The sequence below is a fragment of the Spermophilus citellus genome (assembly GCF_964194105.1).
Source record: "Spermophilus citellus genome assembly, chromosome: 5".
NCBI lineage: Eukaryota > Metazoa > Chordata > Mammalia > Rodentia > Sciuridae > Spermophilus > Spermophilus citellus.
In genome coordinates, this window is record NC_138186.1 from 117,517,345 (window position 1) to 117,544,746 (window position 27,402).

The following is a 27,402-nucleotide window of genomic DNA, read 5'->3' on the forward strand; positions in this document are numbered from 1 at the left end:
CTTTATAAATAATGATAAGCAGTTTACATTGAATTATCCATATTCTTTTGCTGAGACCCTCTGCCAGACATTTCTGAGAAGGCTTGCTAAGGGTAAAGAGTTTACTGCCAAAGAACTGTGGAAAGTTAACCAATCCAAGAATTAAACTTTACAATTTGGGCTCATCTTAATATGCTCTAAAACCCAAAAGTAATTGACTATAGTATAAATATTTATTATTGGAGTTGAGGGATATATTGTCAAAAGAAAAAGGATTCCTGCTGATGGAGTACAATTAAGCAGATGAGATAACTCAGACATGAAAGAGAGAGGCAGGATATCAAAATTCCAAATAGCCTCTTTTTGCTTCTCCTTTGTTTCAAATTACATAATCTTCATTCACAGAAGAATATTTAGAAGATTTGTAAGATAACCGAATAAAGGGTAGTTATGCACTTTAAAATGAGAAGATATAAGTAATGCAGGTTTAACAGTGGGATAAAAAGGGGACTTCATAATGAACCTAAGTAGAAAGAAAACCAAGATGATGTTGAGTTTAAGGGAGGTAGAACAAAGTATTGCAAAGACAGAAAGATTATTTGCAGATTGACAATCCAGGAGAACCTGTAAATGTACTTGACAAGAAAAAGAGATCAAACTTGCATTACAGCTATTTAGATGAGAAAAACTTCAATATGGAAGTTCAATCATGGGATTGACACATTAAAATCAGTCAATGTTCCCTAGAGATCATCCTTGCATCCCACTCAAAATCCTAGCTTGATGAATTCTGTTGCCCGACCATTGTCTTCAGAGTGCTGAAAACAAAGTTCCACATGTTGTTTATTGGAGCCAATATAAATACATGGTCACCAACCTCAAAATTGGTTCAATAATTTCCTATGTCCCTAGAGAGCTTTCTCATTTTTCATAACTATTTCAGATCATCTCTATTTTTCTTAAAACCGTTGACACGCCTCCTGTTCCTCAATCATCCTGAGCAGTGTTGTCATCTACAGAGGAAACAGATGCCATTGTCTCAATTTTGGGGACCAGACCTTCAAACTTAACTATTCACAACTACCCTCTGTCCTGCAAAAGTTTCATTCCACAAATAAAAGTTTAATCATTTCAACCATGCCAGTGATCCTCTTCCTGTCTTAAGTCCCAACCTACATCACCCATCCTCATACACCTGCTCCTCCTCTAACATTCCTTGTATCATTAATTCAGGACCTAAGGCGTCATCTTTGACTCCCATTTCCAATGACCAAGTCTAATTTATTCTAATTATCACTTGGATCTCCTTATCTAACTCCTCTGCCATCACCCTAACTATCCCTATTATCTGTCACCTATTCTAACAGCTTGACTGGTCTCCAAGATGACTTCTAATTCATTTACCATTTCATAGCCATTCTAATATGTCACTTCTCCAATTTTATTGCCCGTGGAATAAAACAAAACTTTTTAACTTGATTCTGAAGAGCCTCTCATGATTTGCTCCTGCTTAACCTTCCTGATCTACTGGGCGTTCCACTCCCTGCATTCTCTGCACCAAGTCTTTTTAGACATCAACAGACTAGAAGAGACTCCTCAACATTTGTCTGTTTAAGTGAATCTCAAAACCACAATATCATTTCCCTTAGAAGGCCTTTCCTGACTTTGACTACACTTCCCTAACATAACACCCATTGTTTTTTGTTAACTTATCTGTATACTCAGAAAGGAGGGCTCTGTCTATTGACTGTTGTGGCCCCAATACACAGTGCCAGCAGTCTCAAGATTCTGTAGGCATCCAAAAATGTTCCTGAATATATGGAAAGAAATATAATAACATATAATAAAAATAAACCCTTAATAAGAGATGTTCCTTTATCAAAAATTGTCTAGACAAATTGTTGCTATATACTTTGAAGTTAAAAGTACACTTCATGGCTTTCCTAGATAGGAATGAAATAGATGCTTTAAGTAATATTGGAAGATGTTATAATAGAAGACATATTTTGACATAATGGCTTCTGTGTCTTTTAATACTGTTTCCAGGTCAGAGAGGTGATTGAGGAGTTTTATTACTCCTGAAGACATCTGTGTTTTTATTAAGAGTTGTATTGAAAAATCTAGCCTAAAGCCAGGATGGATAAATAAGGAATTTATCAAAAGGTCTTTTTGAATATAATATACAAATGGCCCACAAGGATCACATTTATATAGATATTCAAGATCATTACCAAATTTACAGAAAAGAAACTATAAATATCTTTAAAAAAAGATGACTTCAATACATGCTGTTGTTTTTTTTTTTTTTTTCTCTAAAGGAAAAAAAAAAAAGTCAGGCCAGCTGGCCTTACAATAATGAGAAAAAGGTATTGATAACTAGCCCTTAAAAAAAAGTGTCTGAAATGTTCATTCAAGGCTGGTATTCATTCTTTATTCAGAGCCTGTTTGTCAGGCTTGAAAAGCAACAGAGATTGAATTTTATAGCCAATTCAAACAGAACATAAATAAACTATTCTCAATACATCAATGAATAAAGGAAGGAAAAAACTTATTCTTTGTATTACAAGGCCCTATACATTTCATCCATTTATAGTTATAACTTTAACTAGTCAAATGAGAAAACCTAGAAATTCCTATTCCATTTCATTAATTCAATACAGAAAAGCTATCTTTAAATCCTGATTTTTACATGAGCATCTTGCATCAATTTAGTTGCATTTAAAATTTTAAATATATATCTTTTTAGTTGTAGATGGACATATGCCTTTATTTTATTTTTATGTGATGCTGAGGATGAAACTCAGTGCCTCAGATTTGCCAGGTGAATGCTCAACCACTGAGTCAATTCCAGCCCCGATTTACTTGTATTTTTATTGTGAATATTAAAGAGATAATGGATTCCAAAAGAAATTTCTTGAACTATTTAGAAGTTTTAAATAATTTATTTTACACTTGCTTCAGTTTAGGGAGTCGAAGTGTTATTTTTTTGTTTTGTTTTTAAAAGCTGGTATCAAGAAAACGAGAAAAATAAAGAGCAGTGGTTTGTTTACTAAGGGCAAAGTTAAAGTTGTGGATTGAAAGTAATTGATGAGAATTCCCATAAACTAAAACACAGTCAATTTTGACCTCTCCTTAAGAGATGCTTCAGAGATATAAATGGTTTTAACTTTTGGGCCAGAAGATTCATTCCTACACTTTCCACTTATTAAAATATATATTCAAATACACCCACATAGCTCTAATGAAATTGGGACTAATTTAACATCAACGGTGTTACTGAGTTTGGTGGAGAATGAAATTTAAAACAAGAGCAATGCCTAGGAAGGAAGCAGCAAGAAGGCCCTCCACCAGATGCTGAACAGATACTGGGATCATCTTCTGGAAATTCCCAGCCTCCAGAGGAGGAGTAAGCCACATAAACTTCTATTCTTTATAAATTAAAAAAAAAAAAAAAAGAGCCCACAGGAGAGAATGAAAAAGGGCATATTTCTGAGCTATTTATAAGAGATATTTTGGGTTGCCTATTTAAAACAACACTCCAGCTGTCTTGTGAGTAATCTATTTGGCAATTTCAAGTAGGTAATAACTATGATGAAAAATAGTATAAGAGTATCATCTGAGGAAAGATTACAATAAAATAATTAGAAAAATTCAAAAGGAATATGAATGTCAGTTATAGTTATCAGAGAAAACTTTGTGGAAATATGGATGTGAAGTAGGTTGGGTAGAGAAAGGGTAAGATTTTCTAAAAGTGGAAATAGAGTTGTTCCATAATTTACAAAGCAAAACCCAAAGGAAACTTATTCTTATTTAAATGTCTTTTAATAAATATTTATAATCTGAAAATGTTTTTGAAGTCATCTAATCTGCCCAAATTGATGTGTCACAAATCTGAAGCTTATGGGTATCCCTTACTTAGGAAAAGATGTAGAGACTTTCCCTCAACAATGACTACATTTCATCCCACACACCACAGCTGCTAGGTACTGCCCTCTCTCCCTTCTGTCTCTGTTATTGGGAAGGAGAAATGGAAGAAACAGTGTCACAAATGTCAAAGGACTGAAAGTCTCAAGGAGGTAGAATAAACACAAAATAAAGATTAAATAAGTTAAGAACTAAAATGTGTTCACTGGATTTAATAATATGGGCATAAATGGATAACCTCAATCAAAACAAGTGAGGCCAATTATTACCTCAGAGTATACAATTTATTTTTTTTCTAGGTTTATGTGTAACCTCCTGAATACTAAAATATTTCAATGATAAACAGCCACTATCCAGTAATGTTCTTTCTTCTTATAGTAATAAAACTGACTCTTAAATGATTTGTTCCAAAATTATTTCAGCAGGCTAAGTTGAAAATCTAGATGAAAAGGTTATTCTGATTTTAAAGTAAATACTACATGTGTGACCTCTTCAGCCTGCAAGCACTTTCTTATTTTCCAGAAATGTTCTAAAAACAACAAAAAAAATCTATCATGAACTATTTAGGATACATATTGCTAGGCTTTAGTGATTAATGCATCTACTTTTACTATTAGAAAATCTTTGGCAATTTCCTTTTTATTACCCTTAACTGCTCCAACACCAGTAACAATGTTTTGTTTATGTGGCCATGGTTGAGCTTTATTAAAAAAGCGTTAAGTTTTTAGTTTTTAACCATGGGAACACTTAGGAAGACAGACTTTAAATTGTGTCATATTTTCTATGGTTAAATTTGAACTGCATTTTTGTAAAGCCGGAAACAAACCTTGACTGACTATCTAGGCTCTTGGTGTAAGCTAAGCTACCCAAAAGAACAAGTCAAATCCTGTTTATTGAAGCCATCAAGACATGTTTTTTATATCCAAATTGAATTGCTACATTTGAATTTGGTTCATTATTTCTGTTCTATAAAGATTATAGGTCATTAGTTTTTTTTTTTTTCTCTAAATAACCAAGTGATAATGTTGACCATGTAACAAATATTTATTTATTTATTTATTTGGTACTAGGGACTGAACCCAGGGGTGCTTAATCACTGAGCCAAATCCCTCATCCTTTTATTAAATCTAATTTAAAAAAAAAAAGGTTTTGCTAAGTTGCTTGGGGCCTCAGTAAGTTGCTGAGGCTGGCTTGAACTTGTGATCTTCCTGCCTCAGCCTCCTGAGACATTGGGATTATAGGCATGCACCACTGTATCCAGCTCAACTATTTATTGTCACAATAATCTTACATGAAATAACTCACCTCAAAACTCAGGTGAAAGAAAATAAGCCTTTATTTTTGTACATGAGTTGATGGGTCAGTGGCTAGGCTAGGCTAGGCTTGTCTTGGCTGGGCTTGCTCACCTCTATAGTCAGTCAGCAGGAAAGCTTGGGCTTGGCTGGTTTTACCTGGTACAATTCTCTTCCATGAGGTTTCTGATATTCAGCAGGGGAGCCTGGGCTTATTCTCAGGGCAGACAAAGAGATCTGAGAAGAGAGTAAGTGAAGCTTGGAAGGTCTCTTCAGGCCCAGGTTTAGTATTGGCATAATATCAATTTTGCCACATGCTAATGCAAAATTTAGGAATACCTAGATTTAAGGGAGTGGGAACAATACTCAACTTTTTAAAAAAAATTTTTTTTTAGTTGCAAATAGACATGATATCTTATTTACTTATTTTTCTGTGGTGCTGAGGATCAAATCCAGTGCCTCACATGTGCTAGGCAAGTGCTCTACCACTGAGCTACAACCCCATCCTGTACTCACCTCTTGTTGGGAAGAATTAGATTCTGCAAAAGTGGTAGATACAGGCAAAGGTGGAATACTGAAGTCGCCTTTAAAATCAACTTACTCAAACCTCATTTAGTCTTTTCAAACTAGGTAATCTAATAATAATGCTGCTTCCCTTTGAACCCTAAATCTGCTTGTTTAAACATTAATAACTCATTATCATTGTAAATTATAACATCAAGAATGCAGTTAAAATGAAGACAAGATATGCTGAAATTAGATGGCAAATTCAGTTTTAATTTAAGATCTCAAGGAGTGGAAAATATAAATTTTTTAACCTTTGAAAAAAAAATGACATAAAAGCTACCATATTAAACAATATGAATACGTACAACTAAGAGAAAATTATATTGCTGAAATTGATTTTAAATTTTCATTTACTATTTATTTATTAATAAAGGGGATTGAATCCAGGGGCATTCTACCACTAACATAAATCCCTAGCTTTTTTAAAATTTTATTTTGAGGCAGGGTCTTGCTAATTTGCTAAGATTGGCCTCAAATTTCGCTTTGGTCTCCTCAACTGCTGGGATTTTAGGTATGTTGCCATCATGTCCAGCTTTGTAGTATTTAAAGCTACTTTGGAGTATTCGATAAGTGATCAGAAACAGTTTTATTCAAAGAGCAACACCCAGGAACCTTTAAAATGAACCATTTATTAAATCAGACTGTTATTTCTAACAGTTATGTAAGTTACATGTATGTTTAATTCAGAGTATTTCACATGGAAAATTTTTAAACTCCTATAGGCAAGCAAAATTGTATCACACAATATATAAGTGGGAAAGGAGTACTGCTAAACATTCAAATAAGGCAAGTATTTAAAACAATAAAATAATAATAAAAAATTTAAGCATTCCTTTAAGAGAATTCAACACTACAAGCTAAATGTACTTTCTGAGTGTATTCATATATCAAGGCAGTGTTTCTTCTTTTAAAACATCAGGAAGTAGAATAAGGCTCATTAATATTACAGCTGCCCTCAAGATTTCAATCTCATTCGCTTTCTTTAAATTAAAATTCACGAAGTGCACAATTAAGATATATCAAAAAACTGAATCTGCTACTCTAACAACAGCTGTCCATGCTTAATACTTAGTGGTTTGTTGGACCGAATTATGTCTTTTCAGGGAAAAAAAAATATAAGCCACTGTAAAACATTTAGTTTGAAATGTATGCTAATACTTTTCTTCAAAATCAAAAATTATGGAGGAAAAGGGTTATTTATTATAAGGAATAGAAAGCAAAACACTAGAATGACCAAACATTTTCAAAGAACAAGCACCACAAAGGACATTTGCATTCAGTTTTGTAATGTTTATCAATGCATTTTTCTTATTCCAACCAATCTACTTCATCAAATTCTGAATCATCTTCTGAATCACTATATTCCACAGCAATACGGCGAGACAGGATGGTGGCAACATCATTTTCAATGCGTTCATGCTTAGCTTCCTGTTCACGCTGCTCTTCTACTTTGCGTAGTTGAATACCTGATATAGTAAATCCAAACCATTCATTTTAAATCAAAATGCTAAACACTAGATAGTATTATTTCTAGCATAAGATCAAATAAATATGAGAAATACTAATAGGAAAATAAGCAAGACCGATTAAAAATAATTTGAAGTAATTATAATCAGAAGCATTAAATCTTTTATTACATCATCATTTATGAGTTAATTAGTAAAACCTACCCAATGGATATCTACAGTTTATATTTATCTATCATGGTCTACTGTACCTCCTGTTTACTATCCTTTAAAAAGTTAACCAGATAATACATTTCTTCTATTATCATTATAGTCAGATAAATTATACACAGTTGAATATATTTTCTGTCACTTTATTATCCTCTGTACTTGAAGGAAAATCACTATTATTCATTTTATACTTCTGATTCCTGGCATTTAATAGCTGCTTAAGAAACGCTAACTGGGGAAAAAAAAAAGAAATGCTAAATGAATAACCATCTTATCAAGAAGTCTTTCTTGGTAACTAAGGGAAGAACCTTAACCCTTACTTAGCTTTACAGGCATCTAGAAGAACAAATGTCAATGCTATCCCAAATGAAAAGCTTTGACACTGAAGAAAAAAAACATTTTAAAATTCTGTAATTTGTAAAACATTTTACATAAACACTAAACATAGAGAATTTAAATTTTCTATAATATTTACATCTGATGTTTTAAGTTTCTCATTAACTCAATAAACATTCTAAGAATCCCTAAGTATGAAAATAAAATGATTAAACGTTTTGTATTTTCTTAAGAATAATTTAAAATATAAGTTGGACATGCCTTTACTTTTGTACAAAAACAAAATCATCTAAAATTTTATAAATGAGGACTGCATTGTTGTCTTAAATTTTTAGAAAATTTTCAATGCTATCACAATGCTTTTCAAGGTCCTGAAAAAATTACCTTTTCGTATTGCTTCCAGTAGTACACTCCTTGCGTCACTGATTACAGGTAGGGTTGATGGATGACGCTTTGGCTCAGAAGCAGGTATAACTTGTGATGGAGGAGATGGAGGCATTAATGGAACATGGGGACCTGGGGCAGTAGATGGTGTTGGATGTAGCCCAGAGGGAGGATGAGCAAGAGCTGCAACTGTGACAGGTGATGATGGTCGAATGCCAGGTGGAGGCAGAGGAGGCGGTGGTGGGGGTGGAGGCAGCCCCTGGACTTCACCTTGTGGGAGTGGATGAACTGGTACAGTCTCACATACTGGGGCAGCTCTAGCTACTGGTGGAGAGGGTTGTACTAGAGGAGGTGCAATTGGAGGAGGAGCTGGGTGAAGAACTCCAGGGGCAATCTGAAGAGGAGCTGGAGGTGGTGGTACAGCTGGAGCTTGCAAAGCAGTGGTTGGAGGTGGAGGTGGGGGAGGTACTGGAGGGGGAGGAGTGGAAGTCATTGAAGCTCTTAATGAAGAAGTTGACAAGGCAGATGGAAGAGGTGGTGGAGGAGGTGGGGGAGTGGGGCTCACAAACACAGGTGTTCTGCCTGTGGCTGGTGACTGAGGGCGATTTTCTATCAAACCTGTGGCAGAACTGAAATGATAAAGAAATCCTAGCAAGTTATTAAAGCTGAAAAAAAAATCTATAGAAACTATAATTAAAATTAATTCTATAAAAATAGATACATAAACATGTTCCTATAGAAATTTTAAATTTTTTAACACTATTTCAGAAGAAGTAAGAATTAAAAGTACATCAATGAGAAAATTAGTGGGTGGTACTTTGGTTTGTAATATTCTATATCTATTTTTTTATAACGGGATTGTACCCTATGGGCAATTAACCACTGAATCACATTGCCAGTAGTTTTTTCCTTTTCTTTTTTGAGATAGGGTCCTATTAAGTTGCTGAGGTTGGCCTCAAAACTACAGTCCTACTGCCTCAGCCTTCTGAGTCGCTGGGATTACAGTCATGTGCCACCACGCCTTGCTTGGTCTGTAATATTCTTTTTTTTTAATATTTATTTTTTAGTTATAGTTGGACATAGTACTTTTATTTTATTTATTTATTTTTATGTGGTGCTGAAGATCGAACCCAAGGCCTCACACTTGCCAGGCAAGCACTCTACCGCTGAGCCACAACCCCAACCCTGGTTTGTAATATTCTAAACAGTCTCATCCTGTCATGCAAATTTCATATTCACTCAAGCATTTTATGCTAACTTTGTTGATAAATAAATGAAATTCTCAATTATACACTGATGAGTCTCTGTAATGATTTAATATTTATCATAATGCAATATTTGTAGCAATATCTGTGGCTAATACAATGCTGTATTTATATTGCACCTATTAAAAACTCATCATATGCTATTTCAGTGAAGTCAACGACAGCTAATTAAAACCACAAAAGCAAATTTACAGCCCTCTTTCTTCTTGAGGCTGGAACAACAAATGAACCAGTAATAAAAGGTTAGTTTAACAGAAAATTGTAAAGCTGATAGCTAAGTTTCTTTAATACCTATTAAAAACGTACACTTTAGATAACTGAAGAAGATTTAACTTCAGAATAGCTTTACTAAAAGAGTATTACAAGCAAAACTGCTAATTGTCTTTGATGTTCTGAAACTATTTAAGTATTCATAGCTATATTTCTTACAGCCTAATGACAGTCCAAAAAGTTCTTATTTTTTCTTAATACAACTGTACATGACATGCTTGATAACAAAGCTATAATAAAACAAAACATACTTTCTTTAAAGTAAATTGTTATTAAGTAAAATTTTCCTGGAGAATGTATCAGGTCTAATCAGAGAACGGCAAATTATATCCCATAGGCCAAATGTGACCAGTTCCTTGTTTCCATTAATGTAGTTTTACTGAGACACAGACACATTTATTTGGATATATACTGTGCATAGCTATTTTCTTACAATGAAAAAATTGATTACTTGTGACAGAAATCATATCCCCATTAATCCTAAAACATTTAGAATTTGTTCCTTTAAAGAAAAAGCTTACCAAACCTTAACATAAAACATCACATGCTTGTCCCAACATACCTGATACAGGTGGGTATGGGTTTTGCATCTCCTGTTCCATGCATGGGTGGAGGCGGAGGTGGTTCATGTGGTCTGACTAAGACCCTTTCCTCAGCTCTAGTCAGAAGCTCACTCATCTGACTAAATGGCAAGGCAGAAAGTGAATAAGATCCATCCATATGATCCACGTAAGTCTGAGGTCTAAAAGAAATACACAGTATCAGTGCACCTTCTTGAATTACTGGTGAAATAAAGTGTTCTAAATGAAATAATTTATCTTTGAATACCAGTAGTTTAGTTATTTTTAAAAAACTTCTTACAGAAATGTATTAATAAAACCTACTTTAAAAACAAAAAATGCTGTTCATAAAGCAATCTTTACTTACTAATTTAGTCTTATTATTGTGACCACCAGTTACTTTATTATTTTATAATGAAATATTAATTTAATTTTTAAAGATTAAAAACATTACATATATAATCCTGTAATTTATATATAATTTTTCTGTTTGTTTGTTTTGGTCCCAGGGATTGAACTCAGGGGTACTCAACCACTGAGCCACATCCCCAGCCCTTTTTCTGTATTTTCTTTAGAGACAGGGTCTCACTGAGTTGCTTAGTGCCTTGCTGTTGCTGAGGATGGCTTTGAACTGCAATCCTCCTGCCTGAGCCTCCCAAGCTGCTGAGATTACAGGTGTGCACCACTGTGCCCAACAACATGAAAATAATTAACTTTGGCAAATAGTGTTTAAAATTACCTGTCTATATTTCATTTTTTCTTCATAAGAAGCTTCCAATGACAGAATATGAAAACTGAAAATTTTTACCACACTCTTTTTATGAGAACTTGTTGTTCTCTTAAACTTACAGCTCTCAAAAGATCTCCCTGATTCTAGCACCACAGAGATGCCTAGCTCAATTCGTTGTGTCCTTTAAGTGTTCAAAAAGTGGGAAAGCACTCAGAAAATAGCTGAGTGACATAGCAACATGTGATCCAGATCAGATTTAAGCAAAATTTCAGCTTGAACATGTAAAGTTTTATATTTATAGATTGTAGTTCCATATGGGGACAAAGTTGGATTTAACAGATGTACACAGAGCAAGTCAGAAATATCTTATATAGTTGTAATAAAAATGTCTGTCAACAGATAATTATTATTTTAAAATCTCAATTCTTTCAGTTTCTTTCAATAATGCAGATAAATATTATCTCTCAGATGTATATTTCTCTTAAAATAGGCCAAAATATTTCACAGTAATGGCCCAATAATTTACCTGTGTTATTCAAAAGAAAACATTCATCTCTTTTCCATTAAAAGGTCAACATGACAACACACAAATTTCTTCAGAGGCATGCCAGTGTAATGTGTTTGCTATGGTAGCTTGTTACTTAGAAAGGGCCTCTGGCGACTGATAATGGAAAAGGACCAATTCTATATTTCTGCAAAAGAGGTTGAGTAAATTTGTTTGAAAGTCCTGATATGTCTGAGGTGAGGAATGTGGCACAGAAAGGAAGTCAGTTCAGTGGACAGAAAAAGGACAAAAAAGAACCCCTCTTCAACTCCCATTTTATATATATATATATATATATATATATATATAAAAATTCCAGACCCTACTCTACTGTGAAACTCTAGTAAACCTGAAATATTGAAGAGGTGAGACTTCAGATAAAAGTTAAAATAACAGTGAGAATCGTTTACTCCAATCACCTCTTTCCACAGATGACAAGAATAAAGTCCAAATATAAGAATGACCTTGCCCAAGGTCAGATCTCAGAAGGCTCAACGGTCAGGATTTTGATATAATCTTTATAATTACAACAGGGTCTTCCAGTTCAACAGTTTAGGACTCAAAATTTAGCAGTACAGATATTGCAAATAAAGCCAATGTTTTATGATTAATTTTAAAATAACAACAAATAAAAGAAACAAAGAAAAGAAACCTTGTTTCAAAATGAGAGGCTGGGCCATTAGCAACTTCAATATGCTTATGTAAGAGATTAGCATCATCTTCAGCCAGCTCTGGACCTTGGGCCAGCTTCTGCCATTCTCTCCTCCTGTCATGAGGTGCTCTTGGCACTTTTTCTGGTTCATGAGGACGATCTAGATTTTTCTGCTATAACAGATGTATTGAAACAAAGCCAAATGCTGAAATGCTAATTTTTAAAAAGAGGTTACAACTATCATAAAATTTGAAAAGTTGAAATATTGAAAGACAATACCATAATACGATAAAAGTAACACAGGGACAGTTCACTTATACATTCAGAGTTCAATTTTAGCTAGTCTGCAGTTATCCAAGTTTCTTGCCTTTTTTAAAACAATACAGGAATGAACCCAGGACCTCCCACACGCTAGGTAGGCAAGCACTCTATCACAGAGCTACATCCCCAACCCTTTCTGTTCTCTTATTTTCAGATGAGAGTCTCATTAAACTGCTAAAGCTGGTTTCAAACTTATCATCCTCCTGCTTTAACCACCTGAGTAGTGGGGATTATAGGTGTGGTGTTGTGCATGTGCCATATTTTGTAACCACAATTTTGAATTGATGTGCTGAACACATTGGAATATGCTATGGTGGGTTGAATATGAGGTATCCCCAAAAGCTCAGGAGACAATGTGGCAATGATTAGAGGTGAAACAATTCAGTTACGAGTGACATAGCAACATGTGATCCATCTATAAACTAATTGGTAGATTAATCCATTTATAAACTAATTGGTAGATTAATCTATTTGATGATTAATAATTTGAAAGGATTCCTGTATTGGGTCTAACTATAGATCTGGTGTGAATGGAGGAAGTAGACCAATGGGGGCGTGCCATTGAGGTTACATTTTGTCCCCAGCACCTTACTGTCTTTCTCTGCTTTGTGACTGTCAGGAAATGAGCAGTTTTCCTTTCTACACCCTCCTGTTATGATGTTCCACCATCACCTCAGGCCCAGAGCAATGGAGTGGGCCAACCATGGGCTAAGTCTCTGAAACCATGAGCTGAAAAATAAACTTTTCCTCCTCTAAGTTATTCTTGCCAGGTGTTTTAGTCACAGTGATGTAAAAGTGACTAACAAATATGTCTAAGTAATAAATGGGGAGGTCAGAAATTCCTTTCAGATGAAAATAAAAACAAAACATCCCCCCCCCAAAAAATCCCCAAACAAAAAACCCCTCTCTCTCTCCAAGATCTATTAGCTTGAAATTTCTGCCATAAATTATACATTGTTTGCTTCTAACCAATATGAAAATTTACCAAGATTATGCTAACTGGGAAGCGACCAATTAGCTGGCTGACACATGGGAAAAAGATTCTGTTATCCAACTAATCCATAATAATTGTTATCACTCAACAGAACACTGGGTTTTTAAACAATAGAATACAAAGTGATTCAAATTAGGGGAGAAAAGTCTAGAATAGGTATAACAAATATCGAATGCCTAAAGAAGCCAAGCAGATAACATACATGAATGAAGCTAGTCAGTATATGATGGGGTAGGCTGTGAACTAGACAGACATATCTCATCTAAGAAATTCCAGTTCAAAAACTTTAAGACCCCTCTTTTTGGCAAATGAAACCTGCCTAATGGCGTAATCTGGTTTGCCAGTCACCAGTGTGCAAACTGGTTAGAACACAGGGACACTGTCTAGCACAGAAGATGACAAAAGGGCATTACAGAGATTGGGAAAAGTAGAAATAGCTACAAGACAAACAAGAATGATAAAGACAGATTTTGCCTCCTTCATAAATGCCTAAATCCAAGTTACTTCTTCCATATTTTCTGTTATCATTAATATAAAAGAAAGCAGATCCAAGTGAACGCATTAAAGTAGAAATTGACAACACAAGAGACAGATAACAGGAGTTTAGTAAGAATCTAACTTCTTTAAAACATTTGGAAAACTTTAGGATGTGCTCTTTGGCAAGAAAATATTAGCTTAATTTACTTACTTTACCAATATCTGCATATAATATTCCTTTATTTCTCCATACTAGAATGCCCTTCTCTTCCACGGTCCAATTTATTTTCATTTGTTCTTCACGATTGTTTAATAAAAGCTTTGTCTGCTGGCTAAAGCATATGCTATTTTGTGTTGCCCAAACCTCTAAACAAACCTCATTATGGCACTACCATACCGTAATAATCTAATTGCTCATCTGCTTCCCTAGGAGACTCAGCTGTATAGATATAAAGACTTCAGTATGGATCCAAGTAAAATAAAACCATCAAAGTACAGGATTAATAAAGTTCCATAAATGCAATAAACATAAACATACAAAAAATAACTTCAATTTTTAAAATCTCTTTTAATACCTTCTGTTTCCTCTTTTCCTTCCTCTTATCCTCTGTATCTTGCAACATTTTTTCTTTCCATAGATCAAAGAAATATGAAGGATTAGTATAAAACTTCAAACCTTCTTTACCATCATCTCTGAAATACATAAATTGAAATGTATACTAGTAAGGCAAAGAGGCAATCAAATAGAAATAATTTTACTGAAATGTTTTTTCTTCTCACATTAGTAAAATATAACATGTTAAAATATTGCCAAAATAGAATATTGCAGCAATATAAAATTTCTTACAAATGAGTAAGGAAATAAAAAACCAGATACTTTCCAGAGTTAGTACTAAAAAATTAAAAGTATAGCTGGGCAACTCTCATCTCTAACTTCATTGAATGTCAAATTTTTCTGAAAGTCCTTTGAGAAATTTCAATAATTACAAAGAGTTCTGCCAAAAATAAAAGCCTGAAAAGATAATAACATTATTTAGAATAAAAAGTTTTTACTGTTACTTCCAGTAGTATAATTTATTTATGAATTTAATTTACTAAACTAAAAGATGTCACCCAATAGTCATTTTAATAGCAACATTTATATCCAATAGCTTACATATTGATTTACAGTTTTAAATAATTACTTTAATACCATTTTATGTGCTGTGCATCTTAAATTACCCATTTAATAATTCGTGAGAAAACTCCAAAGAAAGGCTGAATAATTCCAGATTTTAAGTGGTAAAAAAGCATTTTTAAAACAAATACTATATAGTCATTATGCAAAAAGTTAATGTATATATAGATATATATACTTAGAGTAAATAGAACAAGCAAAAATAAAATACTTATTTTGTTAGTATGGTGGAATTTTGGGATCTTTATTTTTCATTTGAGTAAAAATTAAGTTAAAAGGACAATAACATTTCCTTGACCTTCATATTAACAGGTTTGCCAGTGCTTTTTCTAGTAATATTTGTTTAAACAACCCCTTGAATATGTCTTTTTCTTTTGTATGTCAGAACCTTAGGAACTCATTTAGTGACAGAAAGAAAGGTTCTCTGTGTTGGCCAGAAGCACAATCAAATTAAGAATGTGTGGGGATTTCACATTTAAATCTGCAGTCTGATATAAATAACAAGGTTTCTTACTTATTAACCTACTGACCTATAAGGAGTAAGTATGTTGAGAGGTGGAGGTTGTTCACAAACATCATATGTCTCTTGTAATGGAATAGGCAAAGTCTTGCGGTCGAAAAGCTGCTGATCTTGAATTGTAGAACTTCGGAAGGCTTTTCTCATTGTTATGTCTTGCAAAGACACTAAAACAAACAAAATACCAAGAATTCATTTTTTTTTTTTTTAAAGAGAGAGTGAGAGAGAGAATTTTTTTTTAAAGGGCTTTTTTTTTTTTTTTTTTAAAGAGAGAGTGAGAGAGGAGAGAGAGATTTTTTAATATTTATTTATTTTTTTAGTTCTCGGCGGACACAACATCTTTGTTTGTATGTGGTGCTGAGGATCGAACCCGGGCCGTGCACATGCCAGGCGAGCGCACTACCACTTGAGCCACATCCCCAGCCCAAGAATTCATTTTATTTTCCTAAAATGATTTGACCATTGAACAAATTCATATTCTGTAATTGTTTAAAAGCCAGAATGACTCAAAAGGTTATGACCCTAGTGGCTTATCAATCATGAATAATTTTAAATGCTTTATCATTATATTTATCATTATTATTCTGTGCCTAGTTTTCCAAACAACATGGATTTTAACTCAACTCTTGATTTTAAGGCTCAGAAGGTCCTAATGATTCCTGAAGTGCACCTACACTTTCCATCAAAATATATCTTTTTTTAATCTTCCACTTTTAGTCTGCAACAACTTCTATCTTCCTCTATAATCTTCTTTCCTATCTCCCTTTATTCCTTCTTTTTTGCTGATAGCCAGAAATAACTGTGAAAGAAATACACTATTGACTTCTTACTAAAATTACTATAAATATTACAAATGTATCAATATTACAAAGGTAAAACAAACTTTACAATCATGAAAATTATTTTTAAGTATCAGGTGATCTACATTAGTCTTAGTCTCTATTTCTTTTATATGTACTATAAAGATTTCTATCTACTCAGCTACAGCTTCTTGAAGACTGAGACTATCTTGTTTAGCAGAATCCTCAGGAACAAGCACAAAGTCCCATCAATTGTGATAATTTAAAATAATTTCATTTACTCATTTTCTTTTGAATTAACATGTGTAGCATGGTAAAATAAAGAATATATTGAAATGCTACGTTATTAACACTCAGAGTGACTTCCTTATATTAAAAAAGTAGGTTATTTCATATATTTAATATGGCTTTAAGTATACAAATGCTTTATACCATAGCAGTAGATAAGTGAAAATTATATTCTTAGTAGTTCCATTTCTTTTTAAGAATAAAAAATACAGAGATATTCTGTCAAGGCATGAAATGTGCTTTTACCACTACAGTTTCTTCCATAATTTTATCCAGTAGTGTGTTTTTTTTTTTTTTTTCCAACCTGATATCCCTGATTTAATCTTGGCATAGAACACTTCCACCCTACATACTGGCAATTTGTTTTTGAAATGTTCATTTAAAGTGGTAGTAATATTTAATTAAAATAAGCAGACAAGACTAGCCATAAGCACACAAAAGCATATTAAAAGGCTCCACATTCTTACAGAATCAAACCTTAGGATTTCAGATACTTTTCAAATAAGACAAAAGTACACAAATAAATTATAAGGAAGGAAACAGAAAGAATGGAAGAAAAGGTCTGGTTAAAATGTCTTCTTCATGTCAAAAAGTTAAGAGCTAAGTAGTATACGAAATAAAGAGATTAAAACAAAAACATGTAGAAATAAAACGCCAGGAGATTCACATTGATGGCATTTATAGATAATATCCTGATTGACTATAAAATGTATTAAAACAGGTAAAAAGATTTATAATAAATTCATGTTTAATACCATTCTTAAATATACTCATCTAACTAAAATATACACATGGAAGAAGATATGAATAAACTTACATTCTTCTTCTTTAGGATCAAGCTGTGTAACACTAACAGATAAACGGTCCACACGTTCTTGCAGTGAGTTAACTCTGAAGGAAAAACTATGTGCTTCATTGAATAATTCTCCAAATATATCTTCAGCATATTTACCTAAGCAAAAAATGAAACATATTTCATAAGATTTAATGTGATCACGATCATGGAGATAAATACTGAACAAATAAAGTACCGTCCTGTTAAATTTGTCATTTATTTGGAAATATTTTAAACTTTAATCCTACCCTACAGGCACTAAGTCATGACAGAGTGGAAAAATAAACACACAAACTCTGGGAAATCTGATTTTAAATCCTGCTCTACCACCTTTTGCTCAATGACTTGTGCCTAAAGTGGAAATATTCAACTTACTTTACCGATATCTAGCTATCTAATGAGGGTCAGGGGAGATTATGATGTAAAAGTACATACAAACAATATTTCTTCTGTTTTAAAAATTTTGTTTGTAGTTGAAGATGGACAGAATGCCTTTATTTTGTTTATTTTTATGTGGTGCTGAGGATCGAACCCAATGCCTCATGCATGCTAGGCAAACGCTCTGCCACTTAGCTACAGCCCCAGCCCCAAACAATATTTCTTTTAATCCCAAATCAGCATTTATACATAGACTCCACACTAGTCTCAACTGAATTTCAGGCCAGGTGAAAAGCCATAGGAAGAACAGTAAAAACTTTCTGATATACAGTCCAAATGGTTAAGATAACAATAAAATGGGGAAGAGGAAATTTACATTAAGTGGATTTTAGGTTTTCAATAATCATCTGTTAAAAAGCAAAATTATGTTCTAATAGGAAAAATCTCATAAAATACTGGGATGTACACTTTTACGAAGTGACAAGAATATCTGGCTGAGAGTGTCTTGCCCTAAACCATATGAAAGCCTATAGTTTATTTTCATTACTGTATTCTGAAGAACTTTTGGTGCAAACAGTGGTACTGAAGTGAATACTTCAATTACTCACAATCATTTTAGATTGCTAATTTTTCTAAGTAATTCAGAGATTATTAAATTCATTAATTATTATAACTACTTTGGATTAAAATTGTTATGAAATGTATTGAGTTTCCTTGTTTTCTTAAATGGATACAAAATGAAATTTCCCCCTTTGTTGAGGACTCATGGCCATGAATTAATTATAAAAATCAATTATTTTTAATTATTTTTAAACCCAGGCCAGAAAACAGCCTTGAAATGAAGAAGAATATTTGCTTTTACATTAAGTGGCCTTTTTCCAGTTTTTATATTGCTTTTTTGGTCAATTCCTCCCTTGCTGTAAACTACCATTTTTGGTTGGCTTCTGTGATGCCTTATTCTATTATTATGTGCTGCTCCCTCTACCTCCTCTTTTAATTTTCTGAAGCATAAATATTTGGAAATAACATCATCAAATCTGTCTGAACTATCAAAGCAAAAGTAAACATACTCTGAGAGTGGGATCAATTAGTTATTTTTATCTTTACTGTGTGGGCTTATTTATTCTGGCTATATAGAGGCCTTTTAGATTTAATTCCAGGTTCTCAACTATGTCAAGTGGAAAAACTGCCAGAAAAATTAATTTCAGAGTAATAAAAAAAAATACTGTTACACCTTGCTACAATACCTTATAGGTTTATTTTGTTTTCGAATTTTTATAAACTGTTAGAAAACATCTATATGGCCTCTAATTACAAATATGAATATTCCCAAATGTAACTTATGTTTATTTTTACAATATGTTTATTTTTCCAGATTTGGTTAGCTTACTGACAGATGTTGCTTATATGGACTCCATTAGGCTTGAAAATTCCTTATGTTGTCTTGTCATCTTTAGATTATATGATAAATGTTAATTATTGCAAATTAACACACAGTCACATTAATTCTAGATTCTATATTAGGTATATACATAAAGCAAGATACCTACCTGTGTTGGACTGAAAATTCATTTCAATTTTGTTTAAAAAATGTTTTGTCTAAAGTTACTTAGGTTGTTTTTATGCTCTTAACATGTATCTAACAAGCTGATGCACTCACATACACATTAACACATATTTTATATAAAGTCACGTTATAGTTATATTATTAGATCAATCAATGCTAGGCCACAAAAAAGTCAGCAAAATATCTTTAAACAATATGGTTAATTATAATGTTAATGTAATATCTGAGTCAACAGAAGACTTTATTTTGATTAGTCTCAAAAGTAACAACCACATTATATGCATGTATAAATACACCCACAATGAAATCTATTATTTGTATAACTAAAATGTACTAGTCAAAAAAAAAAAAAAAAGAAAGAAAGAAAGAAAAAAGAAAAGAAAAAGAGGTATACTACATATTGGCTTTCCTGGTAAAGAAACACACAATACAATATCTTAGTGATTCACTGCCAATAACTAACCTGAAAAAATAACCACCAACAGGAACAAGGAATATAATTAAAACAAATTAAAAAAAATAGCCTGTTATTTATTCTTACAAGTATTTCACAGGCAATGCAAAAATTTGGTATTCTCACAAAAAACATTCAAATACAGAATTCTCCAGGTTATGATAGTTTAACTTAACAATTTTTCAACTTTACAAAGTGACATGTATTCAATAGAAATCGTAGTTGGAAATTTGAAGTGTGATCTTTTCTTGGGCTAGTGATATGTGGTACAATACTTTCTCGTACTTCTGGGCAGTGGCAGTGAGCCACAGCTCCCAGTCACATGCTGATGAGCCATGTGATGCTCTATAGTGTACTATGTTGCTAAGCTATAATGTTGGATAGGATAGGTAAGTTAAATATTTTTTTTTTGTTGTTGTTGTTCCAGGGATTGAACCCAAGGGTGCTTAACCACTGAGCCATATCCTCAGCCCTTTATATTTTATTTACACTTAGGGTCTTGCTGGGTTGCTCAGGACCTCACTAAGTTGCTGAGGCTGGGTCTAAACTCGAGATCCTCCTGCCTCAGCCTCCCAAGCTACTGGGATTATAGGCCTGCACCACCACAGATGGCAGTTAAATACATTTTTGTAAAGGCATTTTCAACTTATGATGGGTTTACTGGAACATAACCTCATCATAAGATGAGGAGTATTTTCATAATGTTTTATGATGTTTTAGCTACAAGGATATATGACCAAACTCTCTCACCTGAAACAAATTAGATTAACCATCTCTCTTTATCTTGTGCTAAGTACATTTGGCCCTGCAGATTCTGTGTTCAATTCGCAGATTCAACAAATTTTGGAAAGAAAATATTTGGGAAAAAACCTCCATCTGTATTGAACATTAGATCAATCAATGCTAGGCCAAAAAAAAGCCACATACAGACTTTTTTCTTTTCATTTTATTCTAAATAATACAGTATAACAAATATTTATTTAAATAAGCATTTACAGTCCTGTTAAGTAATCTAAAGATGATTTAAAGTGCAACATATAGGAGGATATGTGTAGGTTCCATGCAAACATAAAGGACTTGGGCATCTATGGATTTTGGTATCCGAGGGGGGTTCTGGAACCAATCTCCCAGAAATACCAAGGGATGACACTACTCAAGTTATATAAAGGGAAGACAAAAGTTAAAAGAAATAGAAAATACAGACCAACCCTTATTATTAGAAGAGTCTATGCTGATGGGTATGACAGACATGATAAATCTAGGACTCCTTGTAGAATGTTTAGGTCAAGAATATCTTGTTATGTATTTGAAATGAAGTATAGGTGTCTTATTAAAAAGCTAATTCTTTAATTAAAAAATAAATTTGTTTTAGCTTTAAATTTTTCTACCTGATTAAATTTAGAATGGGAAATAATCCCTTAAACTAGCTCTGTTCTATAATATTTTTCTCTTGCTCTTTGCTTTTTTTTTTTTTTTTTTTTGGTACTAGGGATTGAAACCAAGGGTGCTATACCACATTCCTAGTCCTTTTTATTTATTTATTTTATTTTTTTAATGATCTAACTCCTTATTTATTTATTTTTTATTTGTTTGTTTATTTATGTGGTGCTGGGGATCGAATCCAGGGCTTCGTATGTGCTAGGCGAACACTCTTCCACTACCCCAGCCCCAGTCCTTTTTATTTTTTGAGACAAGGTCTCACTAAGTTGCTCAGGAACTTGTTAAGTTGCTGAGGATGGCCTCAAACTTGGATTCTCCTGCTTCAACCTCCAGAGTTCCTAGGATTATAGGCTTGTGCCATCATGTCCAGTTTCTGTTCTATAATCTTAAAATGGGAACATACTGCATGTCTCCTTTTCCACTACCTACTCTTTGTATAGGCCTTTCTCTGGCTAATCGGTTTGCCTTCTATCTGCCAGCAGCCAAATTACTTGCTGTTTTCACATTTTTCTGTATATCAGATTCTTGACTCTCATTTTAATGTCCCTTAGACAAAACTCATTTGATTAGTCTAATCCTTTCACTTTAGATCTTTGATAATATGAAAACATTTTAGGAAAGAAAGAGATACTGGTGTCCCCAAACACAGACAGCTGAAACTTCTAAAACTAATATAGGTAACAATCAAGCAAGAGTACTACTCTGGTCTTACACTGAATCATATTTTTAAGAGATTTTAATAATTCTCATCCATCATGTGATTGTGTTCCAGAGATTCTGCCCTTATTTCCCTTTCTTGGGGGGCGGGATGGTGGGGGGACATGCAGGGGAAGAAGAAATGATTCTAAAGCTCATTAATTTTACTTAAAATGACTATGTTTTTCAGTATAACTATATACTCTATCAAATATCCTCCCCAAAATTAACTGCAAGCATATCTTCTTAATAGTCTAAAGCATAAAATTATGGTTTGCAAGTAATTTTTTTAATAGATATAAAACTTACTTAGGCTACTTAGCTGTCTAATTATATTTGCCAAAGAAATATTGGTTACACATTCCAGTTCATTCTTAATGCCTCTAGGCAGTGCTGTGTGGCACAAGTGCCTAGGATCGATGTTTCTTTTCACTAACGGCATCTTGAGATAAACCTCTGTGCTAGTTCACCTGTAGGAAATCAAAAAAAGAAATTAACATTATTCAACTTCAACCAACACAGAATAAGACTCTGTCATAATTAAGAATAAAGTTATATGCTTGTATGAAGACAATGAAAATAGTCATCTGATTAAAAGAATCTAACTTATTATTAGCTTTGGTTTATTTTCAATTATTAGAACATCAATATGACATAAAACATTTTTTAAAAACTTACTTTCAATATCAGATGCTACATCATGGTGAATTTACAATCGCCATCCCTATTATTCTACTAAAACCATTGTTTCTATTTACTATATATACTGGTTTTGTTTTACAAAGTTTGTTTCCAGAGAGCCTTTCTAAGAAATTACCTAAGAATCGTAAAAAGCTAGGAGAGTACTATCAAATTTATAATTTCATATAAAACACATTAGGTGTTCATCAAGTCAGAGATCAAATAGTTCAAGCAGCCTAGCACCAAAAATCTCATCAAACTTGCCAAAATTTTAACTGACCAAAAATCCATCTTCGAATTAGAGGTTGTCTTCACTTTGTATGCTTCTCATGCGCACCAATTTCAGCAACCAAAGTTAATTTAAACAGCAATCTCCCAGCAACATGGTTCAAATTTCACTATCACATCTATTAACTATAACTGCATAAATACAAACTTCATTGCTAACATTCTAGTCAACAAATCACTGTTAATATGAGATGTGCATCACAATCAGTAGTCATCTTTCCAAGTCAGTTGACTTGGTAAGACTCCATGTGTTGTTACTCAATTCCACAGACAGCAAAGCCAATACCTGTGTTGACTTCTTGCTTCCCACTGCTAAACCAATATGAAATTTTACAAAATGAATAGTAGAAAGTGGGAATTTGCTAATAGAGACAAAAGAGCAGCAAACAACCAAAAATTGATAACACTGGAAATGAAATTCAAATCCAATGTAAGTGGAAGAGCTGACTGTGGAAATGTTGCTACTACAACATACAACATTTAGTATGAAAATCCAGATACACAGCCATAGGAACTTAGGGAAGGCAAACTTACAAGTGAGGAATGTAGTTTTGACAAAAATAAGAAATATGTCCTAGGAAGGGATGCTGGGAAAAATTAAAGGGACTCTGAGAGTTATTTCACTGCACTGAAAGTACAAAAGATAAAATGCTGGAAGTGGATCCAAATTTAGTAGAAAGGGAGTGTTATAATTTGCCAAGGCACAGAAAAGATGTTTGAGCTCTGTTAGCTGTGGCTCTTTTAAGTTACACAAGACAAACACTGTTCAAAGTGTTCTTTTTTGTTTTTAAACAACAAAAACCCAATATTGTTTCTAAAGTTGTAAATTACATTGTACTAAATAATCATTTTATTTTTTTAACACTGTCCTTATACATCTTACCAAGAGTTTTTAATGTTTTGATAAAAAGATTTAAAGAGCATGAACAATCATAGTTTTCTCACAAATAAAGACAGTTTTCAGTCTTGCATGGTCATATTTACAGTCCAGCCTAACTGTTGAAAGTGAGGCTGACTGCCCAAAATTACCTACTGATAAATACTGGTTACTTTATAAAGGAAGAGATTTACTATTTCCTGAGCTTTAATGACTAACAAAGACGTTAGTCATTAAACACTCAAGTGTTACTTATACATACAATACTTTGCAAGTATGTCAATTAACATACTTTAAAAAAAACAAATGAAATTTGTCTCCTTTGACCTTTTTGCACAAAATTCTATGTACATTTTTAAATATTTTTAAAATTGTGTAATATTAAGCATACAGAAAAAAAAGGTATGCACAAAACTGTATAACTTAGTAATTTAAACAGTCATATAACTCCATAAAAGAAATAAAACATGCCTGCACCTCAGGACTCTTCCACTTTGGACTCTTGTCCTTGTTTACCTCCTCCTCAAAGATAAACTTTTCTTTAAAAAAAAAAATTAAAAATTAAATAAAGGCATGCTGTCCATCTACAACTACAATTTAAAAAAATATATATAATATTATATATTATATTGTGTGTATGTATATAAAATAAGCATTTCCTTGTTTTCTTTATATTTTCACCACTGAGGTAGGAAACTCTAAATATGAGTATTATGATGGCTTTTTGAAGTGAAGGGAATAATATATATTGTGAATATACATTACGAAGAGAACAGTCTGATTAATGACAGTTTCAGCTTTAGAAGATGATGCCAAACTGTTCCAAGTAACTATACCAATGTATGCTCTTTTTAGCAGTGTAAGAGGCTACTGCTACCCCATTCTTACAATACCTCATACTGTCAGTTTTTAAATTCTAGCTGTTTTGGAGAATATGTGGTAGCAACGTACTTTAGTGTTTTCTTAATTATTAATGAGTTTAGCATCTTCTCATATGTTCAATGAACTTTTGGATTTCTCTCAAGAAGTACATATTTTTTCTATAAGGGCTCATGGGATATGAGCCACTTAAAAATTATATATGAGAAAATATCTTCTGTCACTAGTTCTCTCTCTCAATGATATTTTTAAATAAACAGACATTTCTAGTCAGTATGGTGAAATTTATCATTCTTTTTCTTTTAGCTTTAGTATGAAAGCCTAATTTTTAAAATCTTTTTATACCAAGATCATAAATATGACCATCTACATTTTTTTCACTTAGTGTTGTTGCTCTTGTCTTGCACTTTAAATCAACAACTGATATGGAATTAATTTAAAAAAACTTTTTAGTTGTAGATGACATAATACCTTTATTTTATTTTTATGTGGTGCTTCACACATGGAAGGCGAGCACTCTACCACTGAGCCACAACCCCAGCCCCTGGAATTAATTTTTTGAGTGGCATAACATTGCAGTCAAGTTTCCTATAATTCTTTTATAACTTTTATCATAGAGCAAGTTTCTATATTATAATTTCTAAATTATATCTATCTAATTTTGGACTCTATACTAACTATTCCACTGATGTGTCTTACCTAGAGCTAATGATAATTAATTAATTAATGGGACTTTGTGTTGGGAAAACATATAACAGCAGCAGCACCCCAGAGAAAAACCCCAGCATGGCGTCTAACGACCCTCTTTCTCCTCTTTCTTTCATTGGCGTGAAACGTTCTGCCAGCGCCAATGTTCAAACCCTGCTGGTGGGAAGCCTTAGCCCCAATTAGAATTAACTTCTTGGGCTCCAGAACTGACATATGGGAGAGCTTGCCAATAAACGGGCGACCTGTTATCTACCTCAGCCCTGGACCTCTCCTTAGACCTATATAAACACACAGCCTTTTGTAATAAAGGGGAAAACCTCTTTGGTAATCTGTGTTGTGTGGTGCGGTGTGGTGCGGCGTTTCCCAGTCTTACACTTTGTATAAGTCTTGATATACAACAGGGCAAGCTCTACCTTGTCTTGTTTGATCTTGGTCCTTTATATTTCCCTGTAAATTTTTAGAGTAAGATTATTAACTCACATATACATACATACTGGGAATTGATTGGAACTATACTAAATCTATAGCTCACTTTGGGGAGTACTAATATTAATACATTTCTTCCTATGCATGAATATAACATAACCCTCCAATTATTTCAGGATTTTTAAATGTCTCTCAATGTTTTATAGTTTTCTGAAAAGATTACACATCCTTAGATTTGTATGTACATGATATTTTATTATACTGAAAATGGTATGTTTTTTCATTTTATTTTCTTTATTGTATATACAGAAAATAAATCTCTGAATAAAAATTGGTCCTATATCCAGGCCTTTCTAATATCTAATTATTCTGGATTTTAAAAGTATATGCAATCATATCATAAATAGTAACTGTTTATTCCTCCTTTTCAAGTATCTTACATCTTTTCTTTCTTTTTCCTGCCTTATCATACTAACTAGAACTTTTAATACAATGTGAAGTAACATCAAACAAACTTGTCTTTTTCCTGAACTCAAAGGAAAAGGCTTCAACATTCACAAGAGTAGGGTTTTTGTTAAATTGTGCTTTTTTTTTGGGGGGGGAGGGAGTACTGGGATTAACTTGGGGCGCTCGACCACTGAGCCACATCCCCAGCCCTATTTTATGTAGACACGGGGTCTCACTGAGTTGCTTAGCACCTCACCGTTGCTAAGGCTAGCTTTGAACTCTTGATTCTACTGCCTCAGCTTCCCAAGCCACTGGGATTACAGGCATGTATTGCCTGTTAAGTTGTTTTGTAGACACCATTTAATAGATTAAGGAAGTTCCTTTCTTAGCAAAGTTTAAAAGGTTTTTAAAATTATGAATGATGTTGATTTTACCAAATGTTTTTCCTACATTTATGATGATGATCATATGACTCTCTTATTCTGTTAATGTAATGAACTATATTGATGTTTTTCTTTTGTTGTTAAACAACTTTGCATTCTTGCAATACCAAACTTACGGAAGCCTTACTGAATTTTTGTCTACTGGTTCTATCAGAGAGATATGTTAAGATCGCCTATGATGACGGTAAATTTGTTAAATTCTTGGTATGATTTATTATTTTGAGACTATGGTATTAGGTACATTTAACATTATGAAGTTTTCTTATTATCACTAATAATATGGTCCTTTGCATAAAAGTCTACTCTGATATTAACATAGCTATACCAGTTTTCTTCTGGCTTGTTTTGAATCATATAGCTTTCCCAATCTTTTCCATTTTCCTTTATCTTTATGTTTTAGACCTATCTCTTTTTTTAATATTTTTTTTTTTTAGTTTTAGGTTGACATAATATCTTTATTTATATGTGGTGCTGAGAATCGAACCCAGTGCCTCACACATGCTAGGTGAGCGTGCTACCACTTGAGCCAC

The 27,402-nt window shown here is 33.1% G+C and overlaps 1 protein-coding gene across 1 annotated transcript in view; it reads right to left on the minus strand.

The window, feature by feature from the left end:
- Positions 1-6,447: 6,447 nt before the first annotated feature.
- The window catches only part of WASF1 (WASP family member 1), a 59,081-nt gene continuing 38,126 nt past the window's right edge, over positions 6,448-27,402 (minus strand). The window contains exons 3-10 of the mRNA XM_081296184.1: positions 22,433-22,593; positions 17,571-17,705; positions 15,679-15,832; positions 14,547-14,664; positions 12,180-12,352; positions 10,256-10,435; positions 8,159-8,787; positions 6,448-7,228 (exon numbers count right to left, since the gene is read on the minus strand). Coding sequence (XP_081152310.1) covers positions 7,071-7,228; positions 8,159-8,787; positions 10,256-10,435; positions 12,180-12,352; positions 14,547-14,664; positions 15,679-15,832; positions 17,571-17,705; positions 22,433-22,565 — 1,680 coding nt within the window. The 5' untranslated portion in view covers positions 22,566-22,593 and the 3' untranslated portion in view covers positions 6,448-7,070. The remainder of the gene's footprint in view (positions 7,229-8,158; positions 8,788-10,255; positions 10,436-12,179; positions 12,353-14,546; positions 14,665-15,678; positions 15,833-17,570; positions 17,706-22,432; positions 22,594-27,402) is intronic.